The 23834-nt window shown below is 39.8% G+C and overlaps 2 protein-coding genes across 6 annotated transcripts in view; both read right to left on the bottom strand.

Moving 5' to 3' along the window:
* Nucleotides 1-683: 683 nt before the first annotated feature.
* RNF14 (ring finger protein 14) lies at nucleotides 684-19392 on the bottom strand. 3 transcript variants are annotated; one of them, XM_024107828.3, is made up of 9 exons: nucleotides 18618-19392; nucleotides 15613-15823; nucleotides 14864-15026; nucleotides 13268-13419; nucleotides 8854-9381; nucleotides 8091-8319; nucleotides 6472-6644; nucleotides 4859-4989; nucleotides 684-3075 (listed from the first exon to the last, which is right to left on the bottom strand). In XM_024107828.3, the coding sequence occupies exons 3-9, from the start codon at nucleotides 15015-15017 to the stop codon at nucleotides 3018-3020; spliced, it is 1425 nt and encodes a 474-aa protein (XP_023963596.2). In that variant the 5' UTR covers nucleotides 15018-15026; nucleotides 15613-15823; nucleotides 18618-19392; the 3' UTR covers nucleotides 684-3017. The 3 variants fall into 3 exon arrangements, with proteins under 3 accessions (XP_023963596.2, XP_042706802.2, XP_042706803.2); XM_042850868.2 differs by lacking the exons at nucleotides 14864-15026; nucleotides 15613-15823; nucleotides 18618-19392 and adding an exon at nucleotides 11192-11317 and having other exon boundaries at nucleotides 13268-13408; XM_042850869.2 differs by lacking the exons at nucleotides 13268-13419; nucleotides 14864-15026; nucleotides 15613-15823; nucleotides 18618-19392 and adding an exon at nucleotides 11390-11545.
* A 2838-nt stretch (nucleotides 19393-22230) lies between these two features.
* HSPA4 (heat shock protein family A (Hsp70) member 4) overlaps nucleotides 22231-23834 on the bottom strand; it is a 35446-nt gene continuing 33842 nt past the window's right edge. For all 3 annotated transcript variants that reach the window (XM_005302841.5, XM_005302842.5, XM_065554978.1), the window contains exon 19: nucleotides 22231-23621. In XM_005302841.5, coding sequence (XP_005302898.1) covers nucleotides 23415-23621 — 207 coding nt within the window. In that variant the 3' untranslated portion in view covers nucleotides 22231-23414. The remainder of the gene's footprint in view (nucleotides 23622-23834) is intronic.

Genomic DNA, 23834 nt, shown 5'->3' on the forward strand with positions numbered 1-23834 from the left:
AAAAATTTCAAGAGTAGCTAAGTTACTTAGGACACACTGGATGTCCATAGGACTTCAATGCTCTTGAAAAATTTTACGCTAAACTTTTCATTTAAAAAAAAAGTTAATTGAGACAAAACAACCAGAATACATTGCTCACTATATGGCAGAACCTAAAAAGTGATGCAAATCTTGGCTTTCTATACATTTTGTCTATTACCACCTCTGGATGTAAAAATAGGCAGGAAAGCATGTTTACTCAATTCCAGAGCCACCTCCTTCAAGCTAGCTTCCATTGTTGCAAGAATTCTGCCTTCATCCTAAATTTGTGTGAAATTGCACCAGAAAAACTGGAGGCCCATTTTTAAAGCAGGCCATACACAGTAAATAGATAAGTTCCTGCTAGAAAAGTTTACAGAGCTGCTATAGAAAAATTAAGTATTTTGCTTGAACCATAACTTGGGCCCTCTAACAGCTATGAGTAAGATACTGTTAAATAGCTAGAACTATTCCAGCTTCCATAACTTGTATGCCTGTAAAGATTGACCTAAGGCCAAAACATGGCTTTTATCTGTCAGACTGTACCATATACTACAGTATTGAGCATCACAAATTATCCACAGAAGGAAATGGAAAGTTAATGTCAAGGATGTGAAATCAGCAGCAAAAGCACTGAGCCTAGATGCAAATAAGAGCAAATAATCTACATTTTTAAATAACATTTATTCATCTCCATCTTACATTCATCGTGGTAATATAGATTTACATCCTTTTTACAAAAAGGAGGGAACAAGGCTCATTTGAACCATTAAAACATTTTAAAGGATAAAAATTTACCAGCCTCTTTACTGCATAACATCTCATGGTTATTTCTGCAAATAATGCTTTGCAAACTAACACAGGTAGATTGAGAGAGATTAGGAAGCAGACACTTTATCCAGTCTATATGCATAATCCTTCCCTGCAAATACTTGATATGCCATACGATGAGTACAGACACTTTATCCAGTCTATATGCATAATCCTTCCCTGCAAATACTTGATATGCCATACATTCCAGAAACAGTGCTTAAATAGGAAACCTCCACCTGAATTAACTTTAGGGTTTGAATTCTTGATCATTGTATTTAAACAGAGCAAAAGAATACAGAGCTAGCAAACACTTTGCCTGGTATGCACCAGGGCTAGGCACTACCATTTTAAGATACATGATTACTACAAACAGCTAAGCTAATTTACCAGCTGAAATGATCATCACAGTTGCTGCCCAGAAGCAGAATAATAATATATTCCATAGAGTGACTTTCTATGTGCTGATATACATCCCATAATGGACACAACTGTGAAGACAATTGAGTTTACTTTTAAAAAGGTGAAGTTAGTGCATGTGAAAGGTGCTGGAATGCAAATTAAACAATCCACACACAGGAGTAGTCAAGCTTCCCCTACCTCAACCAAGATTAAGGTGGACCAATTCCAGGCAAGGGGAATCTGTCTCCATGCGTATTCTATCTTTGATCTCTCTCAGGCTACCATGCATGATAGTGAGTTGTGTAACGGGACTCTTTGTCCCTTCCAGAAATGGCCTCAAACTATTTACTCAATTCAGCTAAACAGATATCTGAGTAAAGATTTATTTACTAACAACCAAAGCTGCATATGAAGAGTTGACCTTGACTCTCTGTATCATTACCTAGCTCCTGAGCCATTCAGGCCCTGCTGTCTTATTTTGAACAAGGTATATTTCTCATTAAAAAGTCAAAGCAGCTGTTTTCTAGCCCATCTTATAGATGAAAAGTATTTCTAAAATGTAATCCAAGCCCTGTTCTCATATTTGAGACTGTTTGTAAAACTACAGGGAAGGAGATTTGTTTTTCCAATAACTTCTTATTTTGAAGTATGATGTCAGTGTGAATGAGTGAGCTAGTTCAGCTGGAAGGCCGCACATTAGTCCCGGCCATTTATCGAGAGGTCTTTGGCCAAAGGACTTAATTTCACAAAAAAATTTTAACAACTAGAACTTGGGAAGGAAAAATATGCAGTTAGGGGATTCAAGTCACAATTGACTGTGTACCTGTAAAATTTCAGTTCAGTGTCTGAGGTCGCTTTTTTTTTTTTTTTTTTTTTTTTAAGCACCTCATTAATATCTGAGTCAAGAAACACTGCACAGAATTTCACAGATTGGGCACACAGACTGTTTTAATATCCATCATTATGAAAATAATCACCAGACCATATAAATTCCTTCCCTGTTAAGATATGATAGCAACATGGAAATTAATTACTGAAACTGAATAAAAAAAAGGTGAGAGTTATGAAAACAGGAAATGTTTGTCAGTAATTGTCTACACAAGACCCAGGCATTAGATCTACTCTGTGGTGGTGGAAGGACAGGAGGAGAAGGAATGGAGGGCAAAAATTCTGCAATTTATAAACCTCTACCACCCCAGTGAAGTGTGTCAGGGTTAGAGCAGTGAGCCACCACAGAAAAATCAGTTTGGATCCAGGTCAGGAAATGCTATGAAAGCAACTGGCTCAGCCTCAGAGAGGGGAGAAATTCTTATGCTAGGTTTAATGAGTCTTCCTGCAATGGACACAAGAAGCTTCACCAAAGGGCTCCAGGGAGAGCACATCTAGCCCACCTCAGCGATAGGAAAGATTACTGCAAAGTATGCAGGATGGAATCCAGAGATCCTTGCAAGGCCAAACTTCCTGGAGAAATTCCCAAACAGAAATTTCTAGGATGTGTTTCAGAAAAAGGGGCACATTATGGTATTTAGAGTTTTCTCAACTATTTTTTAAGCCTTCGGATGACAGTTTGTTCCCTCTATTTAGCACTGGACATGTACATGAGGGACCTAACCCACTAGAAGAGGAGGGAAATTGTCTCTTCTGTTTGTGGCAATACCATCCAAATGGTTGTGTGAGCAGCCTGCAGTGTGAAGTGTTACCACTCATCATATGAAAGCAAACAAACTTGACGTAAGCAGAAGAGATTCATTTCTGGTTTCTTCAGCTTTAGGTGATACAGAACATAACTAGTCATCATCTTCAGGATCCCTGAAGTCACCATCAACATTCATAACTTGAAACAACCTGTGAGACAGGCAAGAATCTGTATTAGGAATCACTGAACAGCAACTTGAAATTGAAACTATGATTTGAACTTTGCAGCGTCTTTATTTTTGTCATTTCATTGAAAAGCATGCATTGCAACAGCCCAAAGTTGACTCAAACAACAGTGCCTAGCACAATGGTGTCCTGGTCCATGATTAGGGCTCCTAGGCACTATGGTAATAAAAATAAATGATAATGATAATTAAGCCTCTAAAGATCCCAGAGAGTATTATTATTAATCATTTTTATTATGGTAGTGCCTAAGAGCAAACGGGAAGAGAGCCCCATTGTGCTAGGCACTGTCCAAACACAGTAGTAGAGAGTACCTTGTCCTGAAGAGTTTACAATCTAAGTGGACAAGGATAGGAGAACGGGGTGTAACACACAAGCAGAGTGAAAAATGTGATGCAGCAAACACATCAAATTAGTTCAATGATTAATCTATTTTTTGGGGTGTGGGTTTAAATTAGGAGGGAATAAGCTAAATGGAAAGAAAAGAGAAGGGAGACGGAACTTTGAAGGGAAGGTGGGTAAGAGGGGTGGGGCAGGGAAGGAGAGAAGGGTAGTTGTGGAGTGAAACTGAAGAGAGGAGAGGAGAAGAGAGTGTGGGGGCGGAAGAGGGAGGGTTGGAGCAGACAGCCAACCAGCATAAGCCAGTCATGAACAATTCTCTGAACATAGATCCTTTCCCCATTTTACAAGCAGGCAAATTGAGGCACAGAAAGTAGCTGACTTTTGCTACCGACTTTCATTTATTAGAGAACAAGGAATAGAACTCAGAAGTCCTGACTCCTATTCCCTCCCATGGAAGCATCAATACAATGTCTAATATAAGAGACTCAATGTCCTAGTGCTAATCTTTAAAGCCCTCAATGGTTGGAAGCCTGGCTACGATAAGACATTGGTTTCCTTTGCTAAAATCTGCTATGATCAAAGGTTTTGTTGAGGCTGATGAAGCCCAGAGCTACAGCCAACGCCCTGTTGCTGGGAAGTTCCTACCACCAGAGGTTAGGAAGAGTTCACGTCTTGCTGCCTTTACAGCATAATGCATGACACACCTCTTTGCACAGCATTTACTTCAAAAATGGCTGCACAATGACCAGCAACATTTCCTCTGGAGATAAATATTACTGAACACATCCACTTAAGAAAGCAGAATAAGCAATGGAGGGATGAAAAATGTGGTCTTAGTATTCATTTGATATGACACCTACATACCACAGTGAGGGGTACATTATACATGCACAGAAAGATCTAGGAATGAAATATAATTGCAAAGAATTCTTCGATCCTGCTTGATTAGCAAGACACACAATGCAAGTCAGTGAACCAAGCTTTCATGCTATTATACCTCTCATCCACTTCCCCTACCATCTACCCAAGTAGCAATGATCTCTTCTATTCTTCCTCACAATCCCAATGCTGATGGCGTTAGCCTCCAGTTCTGCAATTCCTTTATTGCTGCCTTCCTACATATTTATACCAGACTCACCACTGTGATATCTGAGCACCTATATATGAAAATGAACTGTTCCAACAACAGGGGGGAAAAAAATCCCTCAAAGGCATACCATATTTCAAATCATATCTGAAAACATTTTATTCTTTTGCCTACATCTCAAAATTTCTCTCATTTGTATTTTAACTTTGTAACTAGCTATATAATTAAGTGAAAAAATAATTGGGGGGAGGGGCTTGCAAGAAAAATGCTATACATATGGAGCTTGTATTGTGTTTGAGGGCATATATCGTGAATACGTACCGGTTAAAGCATGGGGAGGATGCATCATTGAAGTGCTTATATGGGTTCGCCCTAGACAGAGAACCCATACAAAGCCAGCAAAAGTACTGCCTGCAGCCAGTGCATGTCATCTTGTTACAACCATCTAGTTTCTGGTGGGGGAACAAACAGGGAATAGTAGTAAGAATCAACCATATCTCATGTCACTTCTAAGCCTTCAAACCTGCCTTTGTGCAACATCAGCAATCAGTATGCGACAAACGATAGAAATGTGTATTTTCAGAAATGGAACATCTGTACAGTTTTTTACTACATGTCACACCATCTTTGACAGACTACAAAAATTTTAAACTATGAAAGATTATTTTATAGGCTGTTTACCCACTGTATGAATAAACGAACAATTTTATTCAAAAGAAATAACTTTTCATCACCAGTTATTTCATTCAACAATAAGGTCACCAGCTGGGCCTGAGCGCTGGATCTTCAGATCCCCAGCACAGATCTCTGCCTACTTGAATTATAGGAGTAATTATCCTCCATGTGGACTAGCCACTAAAGGGGGGAGCTAAGTTACCTAAGACAATTATGCCAGACAGGTACACAGCTATTTGTTAGACAGCAGTATAATACTACATCAGGATTTCTGGGTTCTATCTCTGACTCTGGAAAGGGACTGGCATGTACTGGTTAGATAGGATAATCAAAATACCTAGTTTTGGCATATTAGCCTGAAAAGCAATGTTGCATAGTGGATAAAACTTGATTGTGCTATATTACAGACCTCTGTTTTCTTCCCAATTCTCCTTGAAGTGACTTTGGATAATCTGTTAATTTATTTGCACAATGGGAGATGAATACTTGACTGCCTTCTAGGGTTGGGATACAAGGCCATGGTCAATAACAGTATTTCCATTCATTTCAGATTTTAACAGCAATCAGGAGAGGTGAGGTTTGAAATTATGATCTTTTGGCTCTCAGCTCAGTACACTTTTGCCTAGTTTACGGAATATTTGGTAGCAAGAGAATCTCCCTGGTGTCTGCGGAATACTGCCTGCCTTGTGGTAGAGGGAGCCTGATTCAACCAAAACAGAAAACAGACCATAAAATCTAGTATCCTTGTGAGGTCTGTTGCATGTCCTCACTTCAATCTGGTTTCAGGAGATGTGTACCCACAGGAGGAGTTTCTTCTTACTGTAATGCCAACTGCTTCTGCTGGCTGCAGAAGTGAGGACAAGCTCTATTACAAGTGTAAGTCTACAATATTGGTGAATGTCGTTTCCTGTTTGTGAACCAGTAGCCTGTGTCACAGAAGCTTTATTTGGCTGCATTACTAAACACACTGGAAACCTCACTTTTTCCTGAACTGTTTGCTGGCAATTACCCAGCACCTGGGGAACTACTGATGAATACCTTTAAAAACTGAAAATACCTACTTTTTATTAAATGTAACACTCAAAAGTAAGACTAGAGTAGCCAGCAGCAGGGATGAGGCACAAATGGAATCATACGGACCCTACAAATGAAAGTCCTAATTCCCTGGCACTGGTCCCCATAGTGAATCGCATTAGCAACATAGGACAGTAACAATTAAGAACAAATGTGATTCTCCAAGTTTGGCCCAATACACTCACCTCTATATGAGTGCCACAACAAGGGCAGGCCTTTGAGTTCTTTTCTAGCCATTCTTTACTTTCCATCTCCTCAAGCACTTTCTTAATCACTCCTTTGCCATGGCGCTGCTCCAAAAATATTTTAGTGGCCTCATCTGCTTCTTGGTACTCATTACGCAAATCCATTAGCTTTTCTAAGGAGTGAAATAAAGACACAGAAAAACACATTAACCTTACATACCACACTGCATATGGAAGTCACACTCTTAGCTAAGCCAACGAGCCAAACTCATTGTAAACATAATTCAGGAGATTCCAAAGATTGCAAGGGTCAAGAGGATTCCAATAACTTTGATAGGAGAATGAGGCAGCAACAGCCACCCAGAAGTTCAACCCAGCTGCTGATACTAGTATAATCTACCACTTCTCAGCTGTGGAAACTCCAGGACCACAAAACAGAACACACCAGGGACAAGTACTTTATACTTTTTAAAAAAACATGTTATGTTTGAGATTCTCAAACATAGTACAAGGAACATCTTGTTATTTCATAAATATCTGCTCAATATGCAGCTTCAGTTAAAAAAGCAACAAAATGGTAGGATGCATGAGGAACAGAATGAAAGTTTATATTGAAAATATTGCAATTCCATCATATGAATCACCTTCGCTGGGAATGCTGTGTTCTAGTCACCCTACCTCAAAAAACTTAAAGTGGAAATAAAAGGTCTGTGACCAAAACAATTACAGGCACGGAGGGAAAAAAATCATACGACATGAGACTGAAAAGATTCGGATTGTTTAGTTCAGAGGGGAGAAAAATAAGAGTGTACACGATAAAGGTATACAGAATGAACAGTAGAAAGAAGGTAGATTGGACACTTGTATTTACCCTCTCTTGTAATAAGGACTGTCAAAATTGAAATAGGTAGCATATTAAAAATTGATGCAAGGAAATATTTTTTGCTAACACCATACATTTAGTGGAACTCTATCACAAGACATCAAGGCCAAATGCTCAACAAGATTTAAAAAAAGGAATGGACATTTATATAGCTAATATCTTGAGTTACATTAGTATGGATTTTAAAATGTCTGGAATATAAACCCTCATGCTTCATGGCATATGGGTAAACTCCTCAAAGGCTGGAAGAAACTTCCTGTGGACATGTTATTCCATAAATGTCCACTTTAGGGTTTCTTGCACCTACCCTCAAGCATCTGCTACCAGTCACTGTGGGAAACCGGAATGTATCCTGTGTATCATATTTCCCTCTAAGTTATCAATAATAATTTTGTTTTTAAAAACCTCAAGATATACAAATGGGTATAGTGAGCAACTACAATGCCATAACCATTGTCCTTCTTAACTGTGTCATTTGTTCATCTAACTTGTTGCAGCATGTCTAGACATTCAACTGTAAACTCTTCAGGGCAGAGGCCAGCTCTTCAACTACATTTAACCTCTCATCCTCATTACACAGAGTCCCACCACACAGACGGAGGTGTCAACTCACTTCCCCCTTACTATAGCAGATACAGAAGTAGAAATGTTTCTGAGTATCTACTTAATGTCACTGTATTCTACAATGAAAGCTGCAATTCACTTTGTGTTCCATTTCCAAAACAGTGCAACTCACCTGCAGTGACTTTACATGGAGAGACTCCATGATAAGTCATTTTACAGAGGGTACAGAAAGCATAGTTGCAACTGGAACATATGCCCATGGTGCAACCTGGCTCTTGCATCACTGGAGTCTGACAGCATGGACGAGGACAATATACCACGTCTGCCATCAAGTCCAAGCTGGACTGCAGAAGTAGGCGGTCATAACGTGCAAACAACTCCTCTCCAACCAGTTCCTTAACCTAAACAAAGATCAAACAACATTATATTTGCTAGATTCAGATGTTCAATCTATTAGCTCTGGTAGAAAAAACTTTAGGACACGAGTACCAACAACTAGTTTGAATTTGCTTTAGCACATTTTAAACATGACTCTCATTCTGATCAGGAGATTACTGCAACAATCAGAGAGAAAGTATACAAGCTATTGATGATACTCTCATTAAATCTGCAGCTTCTTTGCATGGTCACCTTAAATATTCTGAAGAACAGATTCACTAGCAATTCAAATCCTTGGCACTGACAGTTTAGAGTCCCATAGTGAAAACAATTAGCACAGTAAGTGGGATCATATTAATTCAAATCGGTGTTCAAGACATCTGAAACTAATAGTGGGCAAAAAATTTTAACTCAGGAGCATGTAAGTGGCCTCTGGGTAGCATGAAAAAACTCTGTGCTTTAATTACTATGGTTTGAGCAAAAATCAATTATATACAATTCAGCTTTATTAGTAAGCTAGAGGTGTGCATGCATTGATTATATACTTCTGCTATTACCTGGCCAGGAGTAGCAACAGAAGAACACTTTGGTTCTGGACAGCTGAGGCAGTGGACCTGACCATCCCTGATCTGAATTTCGAAGTAGTCCTTTAAACAGGATTTGCAGTATATATGCCTGCACTCCATGAAGTACATACAGTCACTACCCAACTTCTCAGAAAAACAGATGCTGCACAAGAACATCTTACTGTTAAAGCATTTTTTCTGCTGAGCCTGATCAAAATCCAAGATTTCCCTTATCAGACTTGACAGAGACTCCACATCCTGTATAGCTCTTTCATCAAGGATTTCTTCTTGTGCTGTTGCAGCACCTGCTGCGCCACAACCATCCAGCTCAGAGTTCAGAGGAAACAGAGATGTCCTGCTCTGCCCATTTTCTTGATGGCACATTTTTAGTTCATACGGGGAGGTGATGTTCAGGTAAGCTAGTGTTTCTTCCTTAAGAAACTGCATCCAGGCAAACAAGACCACACAGCCTCGGTTCTCTTCCCACAAGTTGTCTAAGTGCTTGCAAAGTGCAGTAAGCTAGAAAAGAAAAGTTTGAGCTTAGAACCCAAAAAGAACAGCTCCATCTTCCAGCAACTCCTGACTCATCTTAGAACAATTTCCCTCTAATATGGTAGCTTCAGATTTCAAATTTAGGCCATGAACTAATTTAGTTTAACAGGGTCTTTGTTGTTTGTACACATTGGGAAATAATAAGAGAGCATCACTTTACATCCTCACCTGATCACTTGCTAACCTCCAAAGCATAAATCCTCAGTCTACACCTTACGCTAGACAGAAAAACTCAACTGCATTACAAAATATTAGAAAGTATTGCAAGTAATTGTTAAGAAATGTAGATTTAGAAATAAAAATCATATGATGTGATAAGTAACTTAGATAACAGTTCTATATGCTTTACTGTACAGATTAAATAACATTTGCTTCAAGGTGACCTAGCTACAATATTTTTAAAATATATGTCTGGTGCCCGGCCTTTTTATGTTTAAAGAAAGCCTGAATAGTTTGTTTTCAAGTCTCTCTCCTGATGGATTTTCCCTCAGAAATATCAGAATGTCAGGTCTTGTCTTCCCTATTTTTAATTGAGGACTCAACTATACATTGGGCAGGATTTCTGGTTTTTTTTTTTTTTTTTTTTTTTGAGTCCTTAGTTGTCAGGGTGCTCAATCTTAAATATACCTTTCCTTCCAATTGCTCCCTGCATGTCTGAATTAAATACGTACATAGAACAGAAGTTTTAAACAGTCAGTTAAAATCACTCCCCTTCTTAAATCAATTTTCACTTGCTTGATAATCTGATATCCAAATTTTCCATTGGTCCACAGAATCTTCCAGGAAAGATGGGGTAGGACAAAGCCTCAATTTCAAAAGTAAAACACATACAGGAAAAACTAATTTTGAATAATATCTTGCCATCTTCATAAATCATAAGGCAGAAAAAATGGACACCTAATTTCCCACCAGCTTTGCAGTCACGTTTAAACTTATAAATTAAAAGCCACCTGTAGCATAATCAGAACTCATTTCCTTTCAAGTGAATAGGTAAGAACACTAATTACTGCCAGACCTATATACTGATCTAGATATTTTGGGTTACAGGAGGAAGTTATTTTTAGTGAACAACAAAAACAAAGTAACTATGATGCATATTTACAATCTCAACTTTGAAGTTCTGAGGTTAATGAAAGAAGTCAGCCTCGTTATTCTGACTGGACTAAATGTAGCACATTTGGAAGTCAATTCAAGCTTCAGCCAACTACTCACCTCTGGTTTTACGTATAATGCTTTAAGTGTTTTATCATCTGATGTACTTTAATGGTGTTATTTAAAACATTAAAATCTGTATATACACAATAGATATTACATGCCTGCACTAATTCATAGAGCATTTGCCTTTGGGGCTTTCATTATCAAACACTGAACACATTCTAATGTTGTGTACTGGAATAGACATCTTCTTTGTACCAGAGACTTCCCCCTCTTCTACTTTTGCCTGACTTGCAGTGAACTTTTAGTATTCCAGTTTTATATAATTACCTTAGTAATTTAAACACAGTTAGGATATGAGTATTCTGCTTATCTTGCAACTAGCTTTATTTGTTTTGAGTGTTAGTTCACTAGCAGCAGTGCACTTTGAAGACAGTCTGAACTCTTGGCCAATTAGCACGTTCCCATTCATAATCTTTAGTTTGTCTCTTCCAAATTATACTAACCAATCACTGCTCATGCATTGAAACAGCTCATGTTACAATTACTGTATATTAATTCAGACAATGATTATTGCTGTTTCAGTAAAAAAGTCAAGTTAACTCAAATGTGATCACCTCACCTGAGTGCACATTTCCCAAAGACTAAAAGCCGGACATGTTAGTTGGATGATGTTTTCTCTGAAAAAGTCTAATCTATGGAAAGAAACTGATTCTCTATCTTCCTCCCTGATCTCTTATACAGCAGGCTATAGAAGGAAAATAAATGTTAACTTTAATAACTCAAAGTATAATTTACAAAGGGACACCCCTCCACATACCAAGGTTTGTGTTGCTCTTACTAAATTCTCCACTGCTCAGCAATGAACTCTAGGTGCTCAGTCTATTAGTTGCATGATCAGGCACAATGTTTTGATCACAATATTCACTGGAATTATTTGTACACTGACTACCACAATGGAGCTGGCCTGTAGATGCTACTGTAATACAATAATAGCATACAAGAAATAAAGGCCTATGCAACTGAAATTTTAGTTCATTTATGGGAAAAAATCTAGATGACATGCTTCTTTCATATAAACTCACTGCTGCACAGCAAAGAATGTAACAGATATAGCTGCATGTTAGACAATTTTTATTCAAGGAATACCAGCTATTTTGCAAATACACAGCAACATTAGAAATAGCTAATGCAATAATAAAGAGTTCAATTGGAAGTATCCAGATGTGTTATACCCACTGTACCCAAACATAATGGATGCATTCTTCCACCTATGAAATGATATGGGTTGTTGTCCTGTATAATCTCACTATCTAATGCAGGTTTTTGGTTTGTGTAATTTTTTAAAAAAATGTATACACCTCATACACAGTTAGTTCTGATAATGTGTTTTTGAATAAGCAAATTTAAAATGCTTTAAAGTTACATTATTTTTATAATCCAATTGCTCTCTTTCTTGCAAGTTTGAAATTGAAGTGTCCTCAGTGAATACTGCTCTCTATCCACACATGCATCCTGGATTGTTATTTTTGGATTGCTCACAAATGCTGGGTTAATAGCATCACATGTTTACTAACATCAGAAAAGGCAGGTTAAATTCTGGGGCTATCAATCCTAACAGCATCTCTTTAATCTAGTATTGCCTTTATCAGCCTTTGGACCTCAAGATCTTTAGCTGCTATTGACAGAGCTATGTCTCTCTCCAGAGATTTTAAAAATACAATGCACTTATGTGTTCTTTCACTAAAAATTTTTGTTCTTCAAGAAAATATTTTACAATATCTTACTCTTAAATAGTAAAAAAAAGTATTTCAAGAAGAACGAGTATACATTAATACCTGCCCTTCTTAAATGGTGGAAGGCACCTGAGTCTCATGACACACAATACAAAAGATTTTCAGATATAGGCTGTATTTGCACAGCACAGTATATACATATTCACATGTACCTACTCTATAATGCACAGGATATAAGCAGAGATGAAACAGGACATCGAATCGCTATGATTGGGATTTTCAAAAGTGCCTAAAGGCCAGATTTCCAAATAGGTGCCAATAGACGCAGATAAGCACCCAGTAAGATTTACAAAAGCACCTAAAGCAAGTTAGGTGCCTAATACCCATTGAAATCAATGGGAGTTAATCACCTAGGCACTTCTAAAAATACCACTATGCATCTCTCTGCATCTTTAGTACCTTTAAAATTCTGGCCATAAGTGACTTAGGAACAGTCACATTTTCAAAAATGACTTCAGCACTTAAGAGCCTATGTTTCTTTGACAGTCAATGGGACTTAGGCTCCTAAGTCACTTAAATGCTTTAAAAAATTTTACCCTAAATTTTACCCAAATAGAATTTAGCAGCCTAAATTCTATTGATTTTCTGAGACTTGTGCACCTAAGTAATTAAGATACTTTTGAAAATCCCATCCTTTATCCTTAAGAATCTTGCAGCATGAAGAGAAAAAGACTGTTGGCAAAGGGCGCCAATAAAAACTACTTCTTATACAATTCATTAGAAGTATGTATTACACTTCATGACGCTAATTGTTTCCTCCAACAACCTGGATGTTAAAAGCGAAGTTCTATGCAACTATTCCTTCACCTGCTGCATTTACAACTATTAGAGTATTAATTATAAAGAATTTTTTTTATCATCCTGAAAGGTACAAGAAGTGTCAAAAAGATTTTAAACCAAACCTGGGTCTGGGAGAGCCACTTGCTGCTGAGTGTGAACACAGGCGAAGAGGCTGATGGGTAATCTGGTGGGAGTTCAAAATTCAATACAAGTGGAGGCAGAAAGCAAATTGTGTATTCAAATCCACTGTTCTGAAGACACTCTGTGGGACTTCCTGAACCAAAGACAATTGATTGATACAAGTTGAGAGAAAGATCAATAGAACTATGATTATAGGTGTTGCAGCCTAATGAAGTTTAACTGTAAAATAAAGTTTCCAAGAAACCTCTTTTCATTTGATAAGTCTGAGTAAACCAGTTAAACTAAAAATTTAAGTAAACAATGTGCCTTTTTAGTGCTATAACATTTCATAAACAGTTGTGTGCTGGAGGCTGAATCAGTGAATATTGACTTTGCTAGTACTATGATCTGTCAGATAAATCACAAACCAGATAGTCTGGAAAGGCAAATCCTCAAGAATAAGGGTAAATATACTTTGTTGTTCTAAGAACAAGAAAAGGAACAAGCCTCTCTAATTCTGATAATTTATCATTGACAGTTTTCCTTAGAGAAAATGCAAATTCATATTTCAGAGGTCTTTCCAGAGACGGGAGTGTCTAGTGGACAGAGCACAGCATTGTGGATCTGTCACTGTTTCAATGTACCATCTTGGGCAAACAACAGTTAATAGGTAAACTGAACCAGAGGCACTTCTGATGGAGTTAATAACCACTTCACAGATTGGGAAGCTTAAAAGGACACAATTAATTTGAAAAATAGTCAAATTAAAAACGGAGTTAAAGGTAATTTCAAGTTCCTCTGCCAAATGTTTAAAAGTGTGGGTTTGTTATTTGTTACCTGTGTTGCTGAGTTTGACCCATACAAACAAGAGAAACTGAATGACTGCATATGGGAACCAAGGAAGCCAGTTACACATGCACAATGGTGTCAAATAAACAAACTAAATCACCTGAACAAATACAAAATAATATTTTATTGAAACAGTTATACTAATGCTCGGTGTTACCTGTAACAGTATGCAATTTTTTTTTCCAAAGAGAAGTATCATTTTTAAATTGACAGTGTTTTTTAACTAATATTTCAAAACAGAGTCCCAGGCACTACAGAAATGCAAAAGCACACCAGATGGACATGAAAATAACCCTTAAAGACGTAGACTAGTTTGCTCCAAGGGTCCCCGATGGTCTAATGAATGCTCAATTCACACAAAAATATTCCAACTTTAATTTAAAATATTTTAGAAAAAAAAAAAGTATTTTTAAACACTACAGATGAATTCTCCTTAGCAAGTAATTTGAACAAACCATTAAAAATTCTATTCTAGGAAGCTACTATATTTGAAATTTAGAAGTCCACCCTCTTTAGTTTTGATCTTTAAGAATGATATGCAAATACTTAAAGCAAGAATAACATTGTGAAGTTATAGGTATGAGTGATACCCATCCCAGCTGTAATTTGTGATAAATTGTTCATGACTCAAAGTTCTAAGAAGAGAAAATGAAGAATGTTTGGGTAACCATCTTTGGAACACACGTAGGAAAATACAGACTATTTTAATAAAACCTAATTTCAAGATAATGCAAAACATCTGGACTCACCACTCACAAATATTTTGAAGTTTTGGGGCAACTCCAGACAAATTCTTGTTTCTCCTCCTTGGGCAGAGTCTGCCCTCTTAAATTCATCTTCATCATAAATACTAGCTAGAGCCAGCAGCTCATCCTCCTGAGCTTCCTTATCTTCTGAAGACATTTAACTTCTCTGCAGAATTAAGAAAACCAACCAACAAATCAGTTAGGACTAAACAGAAAAGTCAAACGGTCTGTTAATGTATATATTTAATGTTATTGGAATCAAATTTAGAAGAAACAATAAAACATGAAAACACTACCAAACATAAGTACTCTTTCTTCAGGTTAAAGAACCTGCACATGTTCTATCATTTGTTGGCAATTTTAAAGTTATAAAAAATGGTTCTCTTCAAAATGTTGATAATGAGAGACCAACCCTGAGAAAGTCAGAGGCTGAAGAACACTGTAGAATGAAATATGCAATGGAGTGTTAATAGTATCAAGTTGGCACTTTGTTAATGCTTGAGATGGAAACCACAGACCAAAGAAGGGACAAAGACAGGAGTGGGAAAGGAAGTAGTAACAGTATAGCTCTCTTTCAGTACACTGACTATCACCTACCAGGTACATCTAAAAATATAGTTTGATTACAATTATTTCAAATGACAAGCAAGAACACACGGACCTCAAACAGACATCATGTTGGTGCATTTCTATACCGTTTCAGTAAACAATTTAAAGGAGCTCTTTTAAAAAAATCTTTGTAATTTCATTACCTTTTCAGTTACAATTGCAAAACAGTAGCAACTAGAGTTGCAGGTACTGTTAGTGACCCTGCACAGCCACGTTAGTAAGGCCAGGGCACAGACACTGCTCATTCTTCAGAAGGAACTGGGAGTCACAAGTTTTTTCTGTGGGAAAGCAAGAAGACTGTAGGTTCTGTTGCCAGGGCAGGCATGGTGATGAAGCTCAGTATTTGTCTGCTGCCTATAACAAAAAATTAGAGGGATTAAAATCCTCTCAGCATTTCCATTATGAGCTGCTATCATCAACTGTTTCACTCAAGTGAGCCTTGGCATGCACACTCAATGACATAGAGGTTTTTTGTTTGTTTGTTTTTAAAGTTTCCATAGTACACATCTCAATGATGTATGTTAGCCCTGATCTTGCAATTGGATCTATTAGTGCAGACCCCTGGGCTGAGCACAGTCCTACTGAAGTCAATGGGGTTCCATGCTAGTGGATCCAATTGCAGGATTGGGGGCTTACCTTATTACAGCTCAGAAAAACTGCTCACTGGTAAATAGTGATGGGTTGGAGGAGATCTGTTTCAAACCATTTGAAGTTATCCATGAGATTCAAATGAGTAAATAATACTTTTGAAAAAAGTCCATTCTTATACACTTCTATTTTTGTAAATATAACCAAGAAAGGTGCATTTAAAAAACAAACAAAAAAAACAGAGAGATACAAGTCCAATTCAAACTCTTACACACTAGGAAACTCAGAGTTTTAATTATGTAAATCTGAAATCACTCCTTTCCTTTAACATATCACTGTGCCTAGCATATAAAGAACTCTGCTAACTCTCACTCGGCTAATGCAACAGAATGACAATTCTCCGAAGGACCTGCATGCTTCCCTCTCACCATGCTTCCAAACAAAACAAATAATACATAGTTTAAGCTACAACTCTCAAAAGTGATGATTAAAGTACATTTTGTGATACAATGCCCTTGATTTCACGACTTGTTTACTTATTAATTTGCAAAGGAGCTTTCAATCATCAGTACAAATTAGTGAAGTTCAGCTGTAAAAGACTGACTGTGTCTTTCTAGTCTCATGCTATGCCTACATTGCAACCAGAGGCATAATTTACATCTTGTGTAGACGTATCCAGGCTAGCTTTAATCTAACTATCTTACTTAAGAAAGTAGCAAAGACGTAGTGGTCTGGGCTGTTGAAGCCCACTGTGGTCTCCAGGCTATATACTTGCACTAGTAGCCCACACTGACATGTCTCTGCTGCTATGTTACACAAGCCGAAAATTACACCTTGGTTGCAGTGTAGATATAATCTCAGGCCTGGTTTACACAAAAACATTAGATCAACCTAGCTACAGTGCTGTGCTGCAAGAAGTTACATATTCTGAGGACTATGGCTATGTTAACTGAAGAATTCTTCTGTTGACCTAGCTATAACCTCTGAGTGGGAATTAACTACACCAACAAAAAAATTCAATTGTAGGAAGCGTCTACACTAGAGTGGCGCAGCGGCAGCACTGTAGCTGTGCCACTGTAAAGCAAACATGGCCTCCAGCTCCTGCAACACTTAGGCCTTGGCTACACTTGTGAGTTACAGCACAATAAAGCAGCCCCGGGTGCCCTAGCTCACTCTCCGTTCACACTGGCAAGGCACATAGAGCACTCTGACTCGGCAGCTACAGCGCTGCTGGTACTCCACCTCGGCGAGTGGAATAATGTTTGCTGTGCCACCAGAGCGCCGTGGCGCCAGTGTGAACAAGGTGTTGCATTACTGCGCTGTGATCAGCCTCCGGAAACATCCCATTCTTAAGTCAAGTGGTCACTCTTGTCATTGTTGTGAAATCGGCTGCAAGAATGCAGAAATGCCCTTTCAAAGCTCCTTTTCAGAGAAGCCAGCTGCTTATAAGCTCTGGGAAAAAGCAAACATTTATTGTTTGCTTTGAGTATGTGTGTGTGTGTGGGGGGGGGGTGGCTGAACTTACAAGACAGCACCCTCACACACACTCAGCACCCCAAAAACCCCCCAAACACACAACACACTCCCGGTCACACTTCACTCCACCCCCCACATTTGAAAAGCACATTGCAGTCACTTGCACGCTGGGATGGCTGCACATAATGCACCACTCCCAATGTCGCTGCAAGTGCCGCAAATGTGGCCACGCCAGTGTGCTTGAAGCTGTCAGTGTGGAGAGACTGCAGCGCTTTCCCTACTGTGCTCTACCAAGGCGGGTTTAACTCACAGCGTTCTACATCTGCAAGTGTAGCCATGCCCTTAGTGCTTGTCTTTGTTGCAGCTGTTATAACTCAAGTGTTGCCCCTAACACAACACCTGTCCACGCACACAGACCTTAACTCAAGTGCAGTGACACTTTTAACTCAAGTTGGCTGGCCTGTCAGGGGATACAGCTCAACTTGAACAACCTCTCAGCTGCTCACACAATCACACTGTGCAGTTCAAGTAGTATTTCCAACTCCCAGTGTGGCCGCTCTTGCTGGAGCCGTTAACTCTAGCGTAGACAAGTCGAGTTAACGCCACAGAGCCCACAAACTCCAGAGCAGTGTCAGACATAGAACACGCATCACCCAGGGTAAGGACGACTCTCACAGGCAAGGTGAAAGGGTTGTGAGATAACGAGAAGGAACAGAGAGTATTTGAAAGGAGACTTTTGGCCTGGGAAGTGCGCCCTAGCAGGTAACCCCAACAGGACTTAGGATAGAAGAGTTAAGCCCTTGATTCTTAGCCAATTTTCCCAACCCTTTTCCCAGCCAGCCCCTCTCCCCGCCCCTCACTGCCCCCCCCCGCCAGCCCCTCTCCTCGCCCCGTTCCCCCCCGTCCAGCCCCTCCACCCTTCCCTTAGCCAGCCCCTCAGCACTTCCCACAACCCCCACTTTCCCCTCACCGCTGCCCCCCAGCCCTTGCTCCAGGCCGCCCCACATCGCCCCCCCACCTCCTCAGTCCCGCCCCACCCTGCCGTCACAGCGCCCCCATATCCCGGCCTCTCGCTCGCTCTCACCTCTGCGCTCCTCGACCCGCACGCTCCGCTCCCAGCGCCGGCCCCTGGGCCCCAGCCGAGGCGCAGAAAGCGGCTGGATCTACTCCGCGCGACTCCCTGTCCCCGGCTCTCAGCTGGGCCGCGGGCAGCCTCCACCCTGCCCGCCCCTCACCGCGCAGCCGGGCCCTAGAGCGGCCCGGGCTGAGCGCTAAGCAGCGTGGCTCGGAGCCAGCGCCCCCTAGAGGAGGGAGGCAGACCCTGCGGAGCGGGACTGGGCCGCCGGTGACCCAAGGGCAGGGGGAAGCCGCCGGTTGGCGACACACGTTGAGGGGAAGATCCGAGCGGCCCTCGGCTGTGCCCAGCCCGCGCGGGCTTGAGGAGGCGGAGGCGTGCGGGACCCGAGCTTGGCTTTTCCGTAGCTGCGAGTCTGGAGAGCAGGGGCAGAAAGGGCTCCCGCGCTGCAGGTTGCTCGGTGATCGGCTAGGCAGCGCGCAGCCTGGCCTTGCCGGCGTGTTGCCCCGGCCTGGCAGCGCCTGGGCCCGGCTGCACACGTCCCTACGGAGCGCTCGGGATTAAGCGGGCCCGGGGAGCAAGAACGGCTCCGAACAGAAGCAACTCCGCGCAGCAAGAGCCCGTCTGCAGCCGTAGACGTGACTTCAGTCTAAACGGCGTTGCATAGAGCTCAGCCTGGGAGTCTCTGAGCGAGCCCCGCAGCCGTGGGACATGCGTTTAAACAGGCTCCCCTCGGAGCGCCTCAGCTGGCTCCCCTCAGGCCGCTGTTTGGGACCCACTTCTCAAGTGGTGCCCATGGGTGAGGGGTACAGCAGATCCCCCCCTCTTCGAGCAGCAGGTCACAGGCCAGCTGCCCTCACAACAGGCATTTGGGGTCATTGTCAAACTAATCGAGAATGCTATTGCAACATTAAATTAAAACAGATAATGAACAGAATTATAAACGCCTCTAATGGTAGGATCTCTTCATTTCGCAAAATTACCAAAGGTAAAAAAGGAATCCCACCAGATATTGTGTAAACTCAAACGCTTGTTTTGCTCGCTCAAGGGAGTTAGTAATATCTTTTGTTGGACCTCACCTAGCTTCTCTCTCTTATAGCCTGAAACAAAAAACTCTGCTTAAATTCTCTCACTGTAAGTAATTGTGTTTTAAATGTTAGGTTACTTTAAAAAAAAATCAGTAATTTTAACCTATTAACACACAGGCCCAAACTCTGAGAGACCATATTTAGGCCCTTCAGTACATAATTTTCAAGGTGAAGGTGATTTAGACATGTAGTCCCACTGACTTCAAAACAAACACTGATGGAATAGGTTTCAGAGTAACAGCCGCGTTAGTCTGTATCCGCAAAAAGAACAGGAGTACTTGTGGCACCTTAGAGACTAACAAATTTATTAGAGCATAAGCTTTTGTGGGCATACAGCATATGCATCCGAAGAAGTGGGCTGTAGCCCACGAAAGCTTATGCTCTAATAAATTTGTTAGTCTCTAAGGTGCCACAAGTACTCCTGTTCTTTTTACTGACGGAATACAAGTTAGTAGTTGAAGCATTTCATTTTTGTGTAAATTTGATATAACAGAAAGGGATGGTGATACTAACTTTGAATCTAATACAGAAACTGCTGTACATCTAGGTTTACTCATAACTTGAGCAGTGCTGTTTTCCTTGTAATCCTGGTTCTCCCAATGCAGTTCTTTATGTAATCTTGCCATTAGACCTAAACTCTTGAGGGCAAGGACCTGATTTACATATCTAACATAATAAAGGTGCTAATTGTGGCCTCTGCCTACACTGTGAAAATACTTTTTGTATTGGTTAAAATACTAATCTTATGGGTGACATTGCCTGTTGCCTTTGCTGGCTCCACTGATGGGTGGGGGAAAAAAAATCAAATGAACATGATTCTGTAGGTTGGTTTTCCTCTTCAGAGTATACAAATGCTTTTCAGAAGTCCCAGATTTCAGCCACAGCTAGCATTTACAATTTACTTCAAATTTTGTGTCAAATTATGCTGCCTTTTCAAAAACTTAGAGCATGTTCCCAAAAATAAGACAACCCTAACCCCACATCTACAGAAGATGGAAGGAACTCTGAACTCTCTGGAGGAGGCAAGCCAACTATAGCCTGAAAAAAATTACAGAAATAGCCAGCCTTTGCACAAGATATGCCATGTTTGATCATGTTGTGGTTCTGATCCAATTTAGCTAATTAGTATAGGCCAGTTCTTTGCTAAAGGACTGCACAATTTCATCGTTATAATACAGCTAAAACCTTATGACTTTACTTCTGAAGTGATTTGCCATGCTGGCTATCATGAACTGGTTCATCATGTATACACAGCTTGAGTCACCTACCTCACAATTTTAGGTACAGCACAAAACTCATTTTCCTATTACTTTAAAATTAATGTTTTAAAAGTTTTGTATGTAGAGGCTGCCAAAATATGATTCATATTTCATGTAAACAAGCTCAGTCTTAGGTCTGTTTGCAGGATCAAATGGTGCAATAAGATTCCCAATAATGAAATTCTTAGTTGTTGGCTGTCTGGCATTCTCCCAAAACATGCTCATAAAAGTTAAGCTACATTGGTCTGGGCATCTCATTTGTACAGCAGACTCAAGAATAACCAAGGCCATATTTTATGGTCAGATAAATCAAGGCACCTATTCTCCTGCTGGCCAGCATCAACAATATAAAGACACCCTGAAGTCAAACCTGAATTCAGATGAGGTTGACTCCAGCACCTGGGAAGCAACATCCCATGATAGTGCCAGATAACAGCATATGTCATGTTGCTGTTAACAACTTTGAAGCAAGGCGCAATATGTAATAGGAACAATGCAAAGCAAGGATACAACAGCCTGTGATTTTGTGTCTTACAGATAACTGGTTGCAGTTCTTAAAAAAATTTAAAATTGGTGGAACTGGAGGATGGAAGGAGGAGAGATGTGTGATACTGCTGGTTTCCAGTACTGTCACTGAAAGATGAGTGGAAATATTACAGGAGTGTAGTGGGAGTATTAATGGAACTAGTATTAATGGCACTAGCACTGAAGTGATCCAAGCTTAACTGATGAGTGCTGATGCAGTTCTAAGGTTTGCTCAAAGACAGTGCATTTGGAGTAGTACTTGTACTGTTTCACAAGCATTCTAATTTTGAGTGTACAGCACTTAAAAAAAAAGTGTTTCCAGTACTTGAAATGGGTGTTGTAAATACTATCAACAGGATAAGCCCCAAGGTAATTCTTAATAGCCACTCTATAGGAAATATTGCACAAGTGGTAGTATCATTTAACAGCAAGTTCATTAGTCACAATCCTTTACCTTAAGATATTAAGATGTATACTATTTCTGAAGCCCCATAAAATGGATTTAAGTGAGCCAGTGTAGAAGCACGCAATGTTCTAATTTATTTTTTTTATTAAAGGAACACCATTCAATTCTTGCATTTGTCTGAAAAGAGCAAATGGAGCAGATTGTACACACTGCAACTTCTTGTTCCTTCAAAAACATCACTGTGGCAAATAAAATTGAGGCTGCTGTCACTTATCAATTCATCCCCAACCCAAGTTGCAACTGTTGCCTTGACTATAACTGACAATTTAAAAAAAGTAATCCAGTACAATCCAGTGCATTTATTTCTTGTAATGTGTGGATGTTTCAACTTTTGATTTAACACACATACAAATTAACGTTTTCAGGTTTATATGACAATTATCAATACTAGAAGCCAAGTCATGGGTAGAGGAGCTCATGAAAAAAAAAAAGACGAATTTTTCTCTTGCTGGAAGATAATTAAACCAAGCATTTCAAATGCAGGTCTCATGGAAGCAAGTATCTCTCTTTCAATGGTTAGCAACTAATCAAAATCATCCATCAGTGCAAGCAGCCAGGAGTATAAACCCTCAATCTCTCTACAAGCAGCTAATTTAACTAGGGACAAAAGTTTTGTACAATATTTAGATGGCTGGGGGAGGAGGGGGTTACCATGAACATACACACTTGCATATCTAATAGCAGGTTCAGATAGTCTGAAATATAGATGTATACAATTGCTACTCTGCATATCAGATATATGAATTTGATTTTATACTCCGTATTAATACTCTATCCATAATGGAGAATGGACGCCAGCTGAGGAAGAATCTTAGAGCTCAGTTCTTAGGAACATAATACCACAGGTATACAGGTCACCTCACCCATGGCTCCATACCTTTCATAGCTATCAACTGCACAGCTATCAATGTGCAAACATGAAATTAGTGGAATTCACACACCCTGGAACATGTCCGTATTGTGTCTGTTACTGAGAAATAAGAACTAGATTCTATTGGTATTTCATTTAGCTTATGTTCCTCTGTGCTCTGGAAAAGAGCTAAAAACCTCACTGCCAACTCCATGTAGTCTTTGAAATATTAATGGACACTTACAACATAGTTGCTGAAAACCACAATAGAAACTTAGTGGTAAGTTAGAAGTTTCAAGTTCTGCCATCTTACTTCTTTAAAACAAGACTCTGCATGAACATAATAAAAAACCAGGATCAGTTGATGGCTGTTTCAGTAAATCTATTAAGAATTACTAGGGACTTCTAAATACACTCATTATGGCAAGAGATACAATATACTTGACTGAGTAGTAGTTAGCTACTTAAGTATTCTGACTCTCAATACATAGACCAATCCTCTCCAAACATTGCTGTGATAAAGTTGTAGTATTCACTTGCTCCAATTTATATTCAGAACATACAAAGTTGACAATTTAAAGCTTTATTGTAGTTTGTAATATAAACAAGTGCTGACATTCAGTCAATGTCCATTTCTGGGAGTTTCTTTTCTGTAGCTGTTGGAGCAGTTGTATTAGTGCCCTGTTCAGCAGGCTGGGACCCTGTGTTGGCATCTCCCTGGCCTTCTACTGGTCCATTCTGTTCAGCTGGATTTTGCTCCTCTTTAGGGATTTCTGCCTTGGGTTTTGGTTTTGTGACTATAGGATTGCAGATACCTGTCAATTCCTAAAATAAGAGTGGAGAGAATTTAAGTTAGAGCACACATTAAGGCTTATACCTACAGTCATCGCCTAAAGCAGCTTACGACAACACTAGTTGAGTGTTCCCAGCTGAAGGCAGAAGTGTCACTACATAGTTTTGGGAGGTTTTGTTGAAAATAGTACTACTCTTTTATTTCCCACCTTCCCTCCTCCTCAGAGCCTCTCTGAGTATAAAGAA

Source organism: Chrysemys picta, chromosome 8, assembly GCF_011386835.1.
Source record: "Chrysemys picta bellii isolate R12L10 chromosome 8, ASM1138683v2, whole genome shotgun sequence".
In the NCBI taxonomy this organism is placed as follows: Eukaryota; Metazoa; Chordata; order Testudines; family Emydidae; genus Chrysemys; species Chrysemys picta.

Bases quoted from the DNA above. Each gene is read 5' to 3' on its own strand.
- RNF14 (XM_024107828.3), bottom strand. From the start codon at position 15,017: ATGTCTTCAGAAGATAAGGAAGCTCAGGAGGATGAGCTGCTGGCTCTA. The intron at 6,645-8,090 runs GTGAGTTGCACT...TTCACTCCTTAG, and splicing joins TCCATGTAAAGTCACTGCAG to AAAAGCTAATGGATTTGCGT. The intron at 3,076-4,858 runs GTACGTATTCAC...CCTGTCTCACAG, and splicing joins TCCTCCCCATGCTTTAACCG to GTTGTTTCAAGTTATGAATG.